General features: G+C 39.7%; 1 protein-coding gene across 1 annotated transcript in view; it reads right to left on the reverse strand.

The window, feature by feature from the left end:
- Window positions 1–14,599, reverse strand: part of LOC109573319 (leucine-rich repeat-containing protein 37A-like) — a 49,740-nt gene that overhangs the window by 21,698 nt on the left and 13,443 nt on the right. Inside the window, exons 3-5 of the mRNA XM_070773664.1 lie at window positions 13,120–13,191; window positions 8,096–8,167; window positions 7,411–7,491 (exon numbers count right to left, since the gene is read on the reverse strand). Of these exons, the coding sequence (XP_070629765.1) occupies window positions 7,411–7,491; window positions 8,096–8,167; window positions 13,120–13,191 (225 nt within the window). The remainder of the gene's footprint in view (window positions 1–7,410; window positions 7,492–8,095; window positions 8,168–13,119; window positions 13,192–14,599) is intronic.

Consider the following 14,599-nt stretch of genomic DNA (forward strand, 5'->3'; position numbering starts at 1 on the left):
TGGTTCCCTGGAAGACCTTACTTGAAAGGTTTGCCTTTGACCTGACTGGAAGCTACCTAATGTAAAAGGCCTCTTTTCAGGTGGTATTTTTGGAAAATATTTTCAGGTAAATATTTTAACAAGACAGTTGTATGAGGCCGTGGATAACAGTTTGAGGCAAAAAACAGCCTAACCAAAAAGCTTAAAAAGAAAAGCTGAGGGACTTCCCTGGTGGCTCACTGGTAAAGAATCCACCTACCAAAGCAGGAGACACGGGTTTGATCCCTGGTCCAGGAAGATCCCACATGCCCCTGTGCCACAACTATTTAGCCTGTGCTCTAGAATCTGGGAGCTGCAACTCCTGAGCCCATGCACCCTAGGGCCAGTGCTCTGCAACAAGAGAACCCACTGCAATGAGAAACCTGTGCCCCACAACGAGAGGGTAGCTCCTGACTGCAACTAGAGAAAAGCCTTCACAGCAAAGAAGACCCACGGCCAAAAATGAAGGAAGAAAGAAAAGCTGAGGAATGAGATGCCCACAGAGACTTTGAAATCTTCCAACACATTCCTGGGAAACTAGAAGACCACAAGACATATTCTTGGGAATCTAAAAATAACTATTAGCCTTGAATAAAGAGTTCAGCAAAGTTACAGAATGTAAGATAAATATACAAAAATTAGTTATATTTCTGCTGCTGCTGCTGCTGCTAAGTCACTTCAGTCGTGTCCAACTCTGTGCGACCCCATAGACGGAAGCCCACCAGGCTCCCCCGTCCCTGGGATTCTCCAGGCAAGAACACTGGAGTGGGTTGCCATTTCCTTCTCCAATACATGAAAGTGAAAAGTGAAAGCAGCAATGAATACTACAAACACGAAATTAAGAAAACAATTCCATGAGTAACAGCATCAAAACAAATAAAATACTTGGGAAAAATTTTAACCAAGTAAGTGCAAGATTCACACTGTAAAGTACGAAACATTGTTGAAAGAAATTAAAGAAGGTCTAAGTAAAATGGATAGGAAAGAAACATGATTAAAATTTCACCACTTCCCAAACTGACCTCATGTTTCAGGGCAATGTCTGTCAAAATCCCAGTTGACTTCTTTCCAGAAATTGCCACCCTAATTCTAAAATTTGCATGGCAATTCAAGGAAAAAGAAAAACTGAAACAATGTTGGTGGTATCAAAACCCAGCTTAAGGCTACTGCAATCACAGTGTGGGGCTGGCATAAGAATAGACATGTTAAATTAATGGAACAGAATTGACAGTACAGAAATAAAGCCTTATATTTATGGTCTATTGATTTTCAACAAGGGTGCCAAGCAACTCAATGTGGAAAGAGTAGTCTTTTCAAATGGTGCTGGGACAACTGTACCTCCACACACAAAATAATGAAGCTGGACTCTATACGTCACACCATATAAGAAAATTAACTCCAAGTGGATCAAACATCCAAAAGTAAGAGCTAAAGCTCTAAAACTCTTGGAAGAGAACAAAGGAGTAAGTTTTTATGACCTTGCATTGTGTATGTGCTGTATTCAGTTACTCAGTCAGGTCTGACTCTTTTTTGACCCCATGGACTGTAGCCCACCAGGCTCCTCTGTCCATGGAATTTTCCAGGCAAGAATAATAGAGTGGGTTGCCACTTCCTACTCCAGGGGATCTTCCTGATCCAGGGATCAAACCCACATCTCTTGTATCTCCTGCACTGGTAGGCAGATTCTTTACCACTAAGCTACCTGATACCCAAAAAATAAACAGAGGAAAAATAGATGAACTGGACTTTATAAAAATTAAAAATGTTTGTGCTTCAGAAGACACTATCAAGAAAGTGAAAAAAGATAGCACTTCCCTGGAGGTTCAGTGGTTAAAAGTCCACACTTCCAATGCAGGAGACAGGTTCAATCCCTGGTCCAGGAGGCTTCCATATGCCCCTGTGGGCAACTAAGCCCCTGTGCCACAACTACTGAGCCCACACTCTAGAGCCACGACTGCTGAAGGCTGCATGTTCTAGGGCCCTCGAGCCACAACTAATGAGCCCTGTTCCACAACTACTGAAACCTTCGGGCCCTAGAGCTTATGCTCCACGAGAGAAGCCTCTGCAATGAGAAGCCTGTGCACTGCAACTAGAGACAGTCTGTGTGTAGCAACGAAGACCCAGCATAGCCAAAAATAAATAAATAAGAAATAAATAGAGCAGCGTGTACACGTCAGAAAAAGAAAAAATGTGAGTGTCATATGTTTGGTTAAGCACAGTTCCTCAAGCTTTTGAGGAGCTGAAAAACAAACTGTTGGCATTAAAACCTATCAGATCACTGGTGAGATCCTGTGACAGTGAATTCCTTCCCTTTTGCATCTTCTCCTGTGCACTTTTCCCTAGTTATCACGAATGCCTGTATATAAATAGAATGTTATAAAGCAATAGGTAGCCAAAACAGTTTGGCAAAGTTTGTTATCCTTCTCCAGAATTCTCTCAATTCTCCAACCCTTCACTTTTTCTTAATAGCTTGCCCATGGTCTTGGTTCCATGGGCTCACTGTTTTTTCTTAACCAAGCAGCCCTTCTCTGAGATTAACATCCTTGTGTTCATCCCTAGTGAAATAAAAGTGTGTGGCCACTCTAAGTTACCCTGTTTTTTTTTCTCCTGCCTTTAATGCAGCCTTTTATTCACTAAGCTTGTGTCTGGGCAAAGGGGACAATGAGTGAGAATGAGTCAACAACTCAATGTGGGGGCTCCTACCGCACCTGCTTTCCCACAAACCAAAGGACAAATGATTTTAGATTCACAATGGACACTGTACTACAGATCATTTCCATTTTGGCCTGATTCTCTCTTTTTACACATAAAAGGTATGCCAACTTCTAGTCCATGACCTTTTTGATTCATGAGCTTATCTTTATGGAACAAAACATGGGAACAGTTTTTTTGGGGGCAACTTTTTTAAAAGTTTTATTTGAATAATTTCAAACTTATAAAATGTTATCAAAACAAACAGATCAAGGAATATGTGTATATTTTTACCCAGATTCCCCTAGGCAACAGTTTTTATTAGCCTCAAAGACCATCTCAGAGTCAAAGTTTAAGGAATGCTGTCCTAAATGGTTTTGAAAAATATATCTTACTTGAAGAATAAAGTTCAGATGTTTTCGCATCAGCCTTCTGCTGCAGAACACAAAATAGGGAACATTTCCTACCTATTATTTTTTTCTCCAAATTCTTCTATACAGGTCCAGACAGATGGGCTATGTTTCCTTTCTATTAACTGAGGAGACAGGAGAATTGAGGACTGAAGCTTGTCATCACTGTCCTGAGTGTACTGAAATCCTAACAGCTTTAGCTGAAAAAATGTCCAAAGCAGGCAGTGAAAACAGATTTCAAATAGGACAAACTCCACAACTATCTATGCTAGAATCCCAGGGCAGGCAGGGCAAACTGGTTCCTCGGAGGAAGGCAGTCAGAGAAATGAGCAGAGTGACCTGGACCCTGTTCCAATATATTTGAAGTACTTGGGGATGGGCTGACCCCCTTTCCCTTATTCATCTACATAGGTCCATGAGCCATGAGAACATGATACCCCACGTGAACCTCCTCAATACAAGACCTCCAGCTGCACCACATAAACCCTTTCTTCGGGTGGGCTGGGGGCAGCCTAAATAATTTGAAGTGGTGAATCTGTCTTTCCATCCAAGTTCTGAGAATAGCCTTGAAGAAAAGTCCCTGGCAGTGAGGAACAGAGAAAGAAACAAGGGAATCGGGCAGACCTGAGTTTGAATTCTGATTGTCACTTTCTGGTACAGTGACTTGAATAATGAACATCTCTGTCTTAGTACCATTTGCCTCCTAAGGCAGCTTGAGGATTAAGTGAAAGAGCATATGCAAAGCACCCAGCATAGACTGGGCACAGAGTAGGTGCTCAGAAGTGATGATGTCATGTTTGCACTGGCCAGAAACCCTGGGGATGCCCAGAGGTGGCCTGGCCAAGAGCTCTAGAAGTGTGGAATTATCACAGGGAAACCAGAGCTCTCTGCTCTAAAGGCGCTATTCAAGTTAGAAGCCAACTTCAAGATACAAGGTACAAAGAGCCAAATTGTCATCATTTAGTTCTTACTACAAGGAAATGAAGAGCTCCATAGAAAATTACTTGCAAAGCTCATAAGCAGTTTTGCCTCTTATTAACAGTGTGAATCTAGGCAAGTTATCCAATGTCTCTGAGTTTCAATTTCCTCATCCCCAAAATGGGGATAATAAGAGTTGTTGGGAGAATAAAAGTGTGAGGTAATATGTATTTAGTATTTACCATGTATCAAGCACTATGGTAAAAGCTTTAGGCACACTATCTTACTTGTATAGTAAGTATAGTGCCTGGAACATAATAAGTATCTAAGAGATGTAGGTATTAAAGAAATGTTATAAGGCAGAGGAAGAATTACAATGCTTTTGACAGACAGAAGAAATGTTGTAATATAGGTGGTAAGAATAAGATGCAGTTGGGAGAAGAAAAATAGAGTAGTTGCTAGGTGTGACAATCTCAAATTTTTGAACTATTACAAAAAAAAAAAAAAAAAAAAGCCACCCTAAATCATCCCAGAGGACAGACCCAAGTGAGTTCTTTTTCATTTTTAATGTTGATGCCTTTCTGAATCTGAGAAGCTGCCAGGATTCCAGTACATACCAAAAAGTGATGACAACACCCTCCAGTGTGCTAACTTTTGTGTGTACACAGCTATCTAAAGAAAACCAAGGCCAGCTGACTGGGAGGCTTGGTGACCACAGCTCAATTTGCCTTCATGGTATGACCACATCCCTCTCATCAATATTCTCAACAGTGGGGTAAATAATTCAATAGGGATAAGGCTTTGGTTTTCCTCTAATTCTCTCATAACGCTTATGTTCTTGGTACAATATTGATGTACCACAGACAAGCCAGCATGTGAACATGCTCTGTCTGGATAATTAGATAGCCTTTCTACATTGGACAGTCCTTCAGTTTCTAAAATCATGGAGCTTGTATTGTTAAAAACAATGAAGTGACTAAAAGAATTAAAAAAAAAAAAAATAAGCCATCAGTCTGGACCTGTGTAGGTGAATGAAGGAGAAGCACTTTAAAGTCAGAAAAAAAAAGTATATTTAACATTTAGGATTATCAACCACTGCTGGTTTTCCATAATACATTTCATTCCTGATTTCATCTGAAAGAGATACGATTATTACTGCCATTCACAAAGTTGTACTTAATTAAAAAGCCCTTGGTTCAACTTCGAGGTGAATTTCAGATTCAGAATAGACTACCACACTGCTAACCTGGTTATCTGGTGTTTGTCAATAACATACAGGCTTCATTTAAGAAACCTACGGTTATAATTACCTGAAAGCCAGTGAAGAATCAAGTTTTTGTAGGGCCTGAACCGTATCTACTTTGGGAAATTTTAATAAAAGCACAAAAAGATAAGAATACAAAAATTTCTAGGACCACTCCCAAGACTTTGGAAGGGACTTATGCAAGTAAGGAGCCCTGCAGCTTAAGCTTCATTTAATTCATCATAAATCCACCTCAACTGGGGCCCTTTACCAAACTTACTTAATGCGAGGGAAAATATTTCAACTTATAAACACCCTGGTCATTATAGGTAATAAAATGACTTAACTCGAGGGGTAGCATCTTCCCTTGGCATCTTGCCTTTGGAAAGAGATGCAATAAAGTTTATATCTCACCATGGCAAATGTTGCCTGAACCAAATTAGCTTTGTCTAGTAGAAAGACTTGGCCTAAAACAAAGAGCCCTACCCCCAACTCACACTTACTATATTGTGACAATCTTTCGATGGTAAAACTTTGAATGAGTTTTAGGAGTATAGTATTAATTTATTTCCAACACCAGACAGCTCACATTCTTTCATTACCTTTTCCTGTCATTTATGATAAACACAGAAGTTCAAAAGGAACAGGTTGGTGTCTCTTCCCTTAAGAATCTTTTCCGACCCATCCCCCACTTTCTACTTTGTTGCCCCTGCCACCTTGTTACCCAGCTGCATAGACGCTAGCATGGCTCTCATGTATTTTCCCATCAACATCCATCTTCCTCTTTCCAGTGTGAAAGCTTCTTGGGGACAAAGTCCTTGTCCTATTCTTCTTTGTGTCCCCAACACAGCACTTAGAGCAGTGTTGACACATAGTGGGCATGGCACTCTGTGAATGTTTTTGAATGAATTCATTAATTTTTGTCAACTGTGATTCCACAATTTATTTTCCTGTTGCCTGCATAACCACAGTGAAACTCTGATTCTTATTAGGGACTCTTGGCATTATAAAATGTTTAGAAAAGGTGGTGAGTTTAAGACAGTGTATTGATGCTACTGAAACCTCCTGGTGGAGGGACCTTAGGAGCCTGCTCTCTGGCTCTCTGGCCAAAGAAAAACTGACCCTGGGTGCTCTTTCCCCAAAGTAGGCATCAGGAAACTCATGAGGGGCAGATATGTGGGGGAGGCCACCCAAGACAGGAATCTGTAGCTCTGGACACATCGTCAATACCTTCATTAACTAGAAAGGAACTGTGTGAAACTGGATTTCTGAGCCACAAGACAGTAAGAGAGTCTTTACCAAAGCCAGGCATAGACAAAGCTCTTTACCTTGACTTGAAAATCCCCTTCTGGTCATGAAATGTACTATGATTTGCTTGTGTCACAGAGAAATCACAGAATTTTTGAGCAGAAGGGGTGTAAAACCCACACTTGTTATTGACAAGTATAAAGGAAAAGTCTGTAGAATTAGGCTACAGCAATGTATTTTCTTTATATTTTTCACACTACAGCTGAACAAAAACATCATCTTTTTCCATAACTGAAAGGTTCCTACTGGCCACAGATAATTCACTTCAGAGGCATACTTTTTGGAAAACAAGGATCTGGGTGATGGGGGAGAGCCCTGTGGTGGATGTTCAGGAATTCCTTTTCCTTTGCCATTTAAAAGAAGCTAATGGTTGAGGAAGCATCCACACCTTTTGTTCCATGAAGAAATGTGTGCTAAACTGAGATCTTTGCAGCTTTGCATTGCATAGATTTTAAGCAGTTAGGAACTTTGCACACGAGCAGGAATCAAAGAAATTCAAAAATGGTACTGCATGGACCCTTCCCATATTGGAGCAGCATCAGTGGGATTCCATGACAGTGCTAATTTGAATGTTTTTGCTTGGTGCCTTTTATTGCCTGTGCAAAAGATCGGTACTATGGAAACCAGACCGTTTCATACATAGGAGTTAGACAAGTCTCTTGACCTCTTTGTACCTTAGTTTCCTCATTTGAGAGAAAAAAAAAAAAGGATCTCAGGACATACTTTTCAGGATTCATACTAGGCTTACACCCAGGTAACCAATAACTGTATGATGTTTTTACACATAGTTTTATACATGTATTCATCTTCTATTTCACTTACAACTTGTGTAAAAACTGCATTCCATGCCAGGCCTGAAATGTTCCAAAGCTCAGTTCTGTGAGTAAATTGCAACCAAGATTTCTACAAAAAAAGACACAAGCAAAAGAAGAAGAAAAATATATATTCTTTCAAAACACTTATCCTTTGACAGTAAATCTAATTTATATATGATGAAAATAACATCAGTACTCCCTCCATACACCAAAGAAATCTCAATGTGGAAGATAATATGATTTACATTTTAATGATTATATATGTGGTGCATTTAGTAAATGCTCAATAAATGCTTGTGTTGGGTGATATTTATTTCTCTAGAAAAGCAGCACTATTGACATTTGAGACTGGATAATTCTATCTTGTGCTGGGGCTCTCCTGTACACTGTTGAATGTTTAGCTGCATCTCTGGCCTCTGTCCACTAGATGTCAGTAGCACATACAGTTCTAACAACCAAAAACGTCTCCAGACTGCCAAATGTCACTTCATGCAAAATCACCCTGGTTGGGAACCACTGTTCTATAATGATACACTCTGATCTGTGTAATAATTCTCACACTCATATTTGCCAGAGACAAAAAATACTTGTTATATAATATTAATAATATTTCAAAATGAGTAACAAATTAATTTGATAAAAATTAAGTTTTCTAAAATTCCAAATATAATGAAGTTATATTTGTAACTTACATAAACTGCAAAAAAGGAAGTGGTTCAAATGAACGTCTTTCAATAGACTGTATTTTATTGCAGGATAAATCTCTAGGAAAAGTAAAAGGAAAATATTGCCTCAATTAGCTATTAGATATCTATTTAATAGGAATAACTAGTAGAGGTTAGAATGATAGTAACAAATACATAGCTTTGGTCTAAACTCCAAACCTTAGGAATTGTTATTTGAACCTTCCAGCGTCCCTAACCCTGCCTTCACCTCTCTCAAGAAATATCTATAAATAAAATATATAACTATAGAACTTTTTTAAAGTTTATATCATAATCACCTGGAAGGCAGGTATCACTATGGACTGTTAGTCGCTCAGTCGTGTCCAACTCTTTGTGACCCCATGGACTGTAGCCTGCCAGGCCTCTCTGTCCATGGAATTCTCCAGGCAAGAATACTGGAGTGGATTGCCATTCCCTTCTCCAGAGGATCTTCCCAACCCAGGGATCTAACCTTGGTCTCCCGCCTTGCAGGCAGATTCTCTACCCTTTGAGCTACAACTATGGATCTTGATAGACTTTGGAGGTAATCTTTCCTGACAGCAGAATTGATTAGATTCCCACCTTTCGTAGTCTCTTCAAATTCTAGATTGTGAGCTCAAAGTTTTTATTCTCCAATTACAGTTTCTAACATTAAAAGGAATTTTCTTATATTTATACACCTCCCAATTTAGTTCTGTTTTTCTAGGCCAATTCAGTACTAGCAGAAATAAAAGATATATTTTCATACAACCTGAAAGGAAGTTACTCCCCTCACTGATATATAACTTTACCTAATTCAGTATTACACTTTCTATCATATTGATTTTTATTTGAAAATACCCACTCTTGACTATAGCTGACTATCCTGTTTCCATTGATATCACCTTGTGTCTCATTTCACCTGGATGGGTATAACTGTCTTCTGACTGGTGTTTCTATCTCTGCTCTCTCCATTCCTAAGCCAGCCTCTACATGATCATTAGTTTAACTCTTTAGAAAGTGAAAGTCGCTCAGTTGTGTCCGACTCTTTTCGAACCCATGGACTGTAGCCTGTCAGGCTCCTTGGGCCATGGCATTCTCTAGGCCAGAATACTGGAGTGGGTAGCCGTTCCCTTCTCCAGGGGCTCTTCCCAACCCAGGGATCGAACCAAGGTCTCCCACATTGCAGGCGGATTCTTTACCATCTGAGCCAATTTCCAGAAGTAGTCCTTAAATACCAGCACCATTTGTGAACTTACTGAAGCTACAAATACTCAGCCCAATTCTGGACTGATTGACTCATTAACTACAGAGGTGCAGCTTGTGTTTCAACAAGCCCTCCAAGTGACTAATTCTGCTGCAGGCTCAAGTCTGTCCTAGAGCACTGCTGTGGTAACACGGTCGCTTGGCATGATATTCTGGGCTTGGCCCCCGTGCCCTTGATAACCTGGCTCTCATCTCCTACTCTCCCCACTGGAACTCTATGGGTACTCAAAGTGTTTTTCCTGTGTTTTTTCTTTCTCCCAATTTTCTTTTGCAAGCTTACTCTTCCCAAGATGTCTATCTGATGATGATACCAATGGCCCTTCAAGGTTCCGTTTGAACAGCATTGCTTTAGCAACATCTTCCCTGATCCAGTTAGAAGTCTTTTTTCCCTCTTCTATGCTCCAACACCAACTTACAGCTCTCATTACCCTTATTCATTTCTTTTTTTAAAAAAAAGAAAGCTATTTTTGCATCCCATTTTCTCTCAGCATAAAACTCCTTGAATGTATGGGTTAGATCCTGTTTATGCACATTGTCTATCATGTTTGCAGCCAACACATGGACATAAAGCAAACTCAAATATTTATAAAATCAACAAGTAGGGAGTGAATAAGAAGAAAATGACTGTTTTAAAAGAAATGTAGCTTTATTCCTTCACGGTTCCCTCTTCTGTGCCTCTATTGCACTTTGTCATTATGGTTTAAGTTTCTATGTTTATTTTCTCTGTGAGATCATGAATTGCTAGAAGGAATCCTAGCTTAACCACCTTTGTGTTTCCAACACTAGGCTTCAGATCAGGTCAGATCAGATCAGTCGCTCAGTCATGTCCGACTCTTTGTGACCCCATGAATCGCAGCACGCCAGGCCTCCCTGTCCATCACCAACTCCCGGAGTTCACTCAAACTCACGTCCAGCGAGTCAGTGATGCTATCCAGCCATCTCATCCTCTGTCGTCCCCTTCTCCTCTTGCCCCCAATCTTGGCATATTGCTTTTTAGCTTTTTTATTGATTGGCATTTTTAAAAAAGAATGAGCATATGGATGCTAACATAAAATAATCAGCTTATAAAGTATTTCATAGAAGTAATGAAGGGCCTAATTCACTGAGTTTTTCTCAAGGTTCCGTTTGAACAGCATTGCTTCAATAGCATCTGATAAACTATGGATGGAGGTTCGTGACATTGTACAGGAGACAGGGATCAAGACCATCCCCATGGAAAAGAAATGCAAAAAAGCAAAATGGCTGTCTGGGGAGGCCTTACAAATAGCTGTGAAAAGAAGAGAAGCAAAAAGCAAAGGAGAAAAGGAAAGATAAAAGCATCTGAATGCAGAGTTCCAAAGAATAGCAAGGAGAGATAAGAAAGCCTTCCTCAGAGATCAATGCAAAGCAATAGAGGAAAACAACAGAATGAGAAAGACTATAGATCTCTTCAAGAAAATTAGAGATACCATGGGAACATTTCATGCAAAGATGGGCTCAATAAAGGACAGAAATGGTATGGACCTAACAGAAGCAGAAGATATTAAGAAGAAGTGGCAAGAATACACAGAAGAACTGTACAAAAAAGATCTTCATGACCAAGATAACCACAATGGTGTGATCACTGACCTAGAGCCAGACATCCTGGAATGTGAAGTCAAGTGGGCCTTAGAAAGCATCACTATGAACAAAGCTAGCGGAGGTGATGGAATTCCAGTTAAGCTATTTCAAATCCTGAAAGATGATGCTGTGAAAGTGCTGCACTCAATATGCCAGCAAATCTGGAAAACTCAGCAGTGGCCACAGGACTGGAAAAGGTCAGTTTTCATTCCAATCCCAAAGAAAGGCAATGCCAAGAATGCTCAAACTACCACACAATTGCACTCACCTCACATGCTAGTAAAGTAATGCTCAAAATTCTCCAAGCCAGCTTCAGCAATACGTGAACCACGAACTTCCAGATGTTCAAGCTGGTTTTAGAAAAGGCAGAGGAACCAGAGATCAAATTGCCAACATCCGCTGGATCATGGAAAAAGCAAGAGAGTTCCAGAAAAACATCTATTTCTGCTTTATTGACTATGCCAAAGCCTTTGACTGTGTGGATCACAATAAATTGTGGAAAATTCTGAAAGAGATGGGCATACCAGACCACCTGACCTGCCTCTTGAGAAACCTATATGCAGGTCAGGAAGCAACAGTTAGAACTGGACATGGAACAACAGACTGGTTCCAAATAGGAAAAGGAGTACGTCAAGGCTGTATATTGTCACCCTGCTTATTTAACTTATATGCAGAGTACATCATGAGGAACGCTGGGCTGGAAGAAGCACAAACTGGAATCAAGATTGCTGGGAGAAATATCAATAACCTCAGATATGCAGATGACACCACCTTTATGGCACAAAGTGAAGAGGAACTCAAAAGCCTCTTGATGAAATTGAAAGAGGAGAGTGAAAAAGTTGGCTTAAAGCTCAACATTCAGAAAATGAAGATCATGGCATCTGGTCCCATCACTTCATGGGAAATAGATGGGGAAACAGTGTCCAATTTTATTTTGGGGGGCTCCAAAATCACTGCAGATGGTAATTGCAGCCATGAAATTACAAGACGCTTACTCCTTGGAAGGAAAGTTTTGACCAGCTTAGATAGCATATTCAAAAGCAAAGACATTACTTTGCCAGCAAAGGTCCATTTAGTCAAGGCTATGTTTTTCCAGTGGTCATGTATGGATGTGAGAGTTGGACTCTAAAGAAAGCTGAGTGCCAAAGAATTGATGCTTTTGAACTGTGGTGTTGGAGAAGACTCTTGAGAGTCCCTTGGACTGCAAGGAGATCCAACCAGTCCATTCTAAAGGAGATCAGTCCTGGGTGTTCTTTGGAAGGAATGATGCTAAAGCTGAAACTCCAGTACTTTGGCCACCTGATGCGAAGAGTTGACTCACTGGAAAAGACTCTGATGCTGAGAGGGATTGGGGGCAGGAGGAGAAGGGGATGCCAGAGGATGAGATGGCTGGATGGCATCACCGACTCAATGGATGTGAGTCTGAGTGAACTCTGGGAATCGGTGATGGACAGGGAGGCCTGGTGTGCTGCGATTCATGGGGACTCTTTCGTGTCCGCAAAGAGTCGGACACGACTGAGCGACTGAACTGAACTGATCCAGTTTTAGCTTAGATTAAATTATCAAAATTATGAGTTAATGGCATTCACACTAATGTAAGTGCTCTATATTTTCTTTCCCGTGGGTGACAATTTGAAGTTAACTTTAATTTCTCTCATTTTCCTAAAACAAATTTTTCAAACCTTTTCCAAAAAGGCCAGGGAGTAAATATCTTAGGCTTTGCAGGCCACACAGTCTCTGTCACATATATTTCTTTATTTCTCTCTCTCTTTTTTTTCATTTACAACCCTTTAAAAATCATTTTAAACTTATGGGCTGTATAAAAATGGACCATGGGTCAGATTTGAGTCATGAACAAAATATAAGCAGATAGTATATGAACATTTATATATAATGTTATAGACATGGGAGTCTATAATTGCTCAGATCCCATTACCACTTTTCCTCTACAACTAAAGGGTATTTTCCTATCTATATCTTGTCTAAATAATTAAGTTAAAAATGATTAGGAGGTATTTAATGGTAGAGGTGGGCTTGGGCCCTACACAGACTTACAAAATTGTAGAATTGTATGGGTGGAAGAAATTGAAGAGATTATCTAATTTGAATCCCATAGTTATTTTATAGAGAAGATCTCATAAATAAATATGATTTACTAATTAACTTACAAATATTGGAGGGATAGCAAGCCTTCAAATGAGTCCTTGTGTAATTCAGTCAACGAATTTTCACTGAGAATTCTGAAAAATGAAAAGGTTCTCAATCAAAATGCAGAATAACTATAACCATTTACTACATAGTACTCCTGTAAGCGGAGGAAGCTAAGTAATGGTGCCATCTAAACACCCTAATTTTTATTTAATTTAGGGGTGGCAACTTCTGCTCTGTTTTCATTTAAACCTTTCTCCTCACATTCTTTGCTGTGTCCATCTCTCTCCATCACACACACACACACATACACACACACTCCATCCACTCTTCCCACCAAATCATACAGATCATTCAGTTAATGCCCACTCCCTAGATCACAGGATTTCTCTTAGAATCCAATTCTGGGCAGCACCAACATTGCAGAGGTATCCTTCCCTCTTCTCTTTTCCCAAACCTTATTGGGAAGTTCCACACAGAACTGTATCAGGGCTGCAAATGAAGCCATTTGATTTTTTCCCTCTAGTAAAACTTTTTTGAAAATTATTTGCATATTTAAAAATACGCATAAAATATATACAATTGTTCAGTTTAATAATTATGAAACAAATCCCTGTGTGATACCACTCATGTCAGAAAAGAATCCTGTCAGCATCTGAGGGGTCCCTGGGCAGACCTTTCCAATCACAGCTTTCTCTCTGACTTTAGTACAGAAGAAACTCTATAAAGATATCAGAGGTCAGTTTCTCTTGCCTGCAAGAATCCCCTTCCTTGCAATATTAACAGTGGTACATTCTTCAAGAGTCTTGGGGATCTGAGCACACGCTATGTTGCCTTGTGAATATTTTCACTGATTTCTGCATTTAAAACATTGTTTTTCACTCACAGTGTATCTTTGTCACATATTTATATTAATTCCACCTCATAGCTTGATTCCATCTCATAAATTAATTCTTTACTCATAGCTTATGAGAATTAAAGTATTACTACCTGGAAACTCTGTAACTCAGTTATAAGATGCTTCATATTATATAGAATACAGGCATATACATTTTCAAAGGCATATACAAAGGATCACTAAAACAAAAACACAGAAGACTTTATTCCCACAGAATTTCCACAAAGAACTCTCGGAGTCCTGAAAATGCTTCAAAGATCCTGACCTCAATTTGAAATTCACCATGTTAGAAAGAACAGCAGTGATGGACAGGTGAAGGGGGAATGGTCAACAGATGGTGCTAAGACTGACTCTTTCCTCACCTCAGTTACGTAGTGGTTTCATATTTCCATGGAAATGATTCGAAAAGAAAAAACAAATCAGTATGTCCAACGACGTTTATAGTAACCCTTTCCATAACTTCAAAAGTTGGAAAGAACTCTACCTCCCCACATCACATAGCAAAACCATAGGTGATATACAAAAGTCACAGGAAACAATGATATATGAAAGTTCAAGACAGAAGCAACTCCACTTACTGTAGCCTGCCAGGTTCCTCTATC

Source organism: Bos indicus, chromosome 19 (assembly GCF_029378745.1).
Source record: "Bos indicus isolate NIAB-ARS_2022 breed Sahiwal x Tharparkar chromosome 19, NIAB-ARS_B.indTharparkar_mat_pri_1.0, whole genome shotgun sequence".
Taxonomy (NCBI): Eukaryota; Metazoa; Chordata; class Mammalia; order Artiodactyla; family Bovidae; genus Bos; species Bos indicus.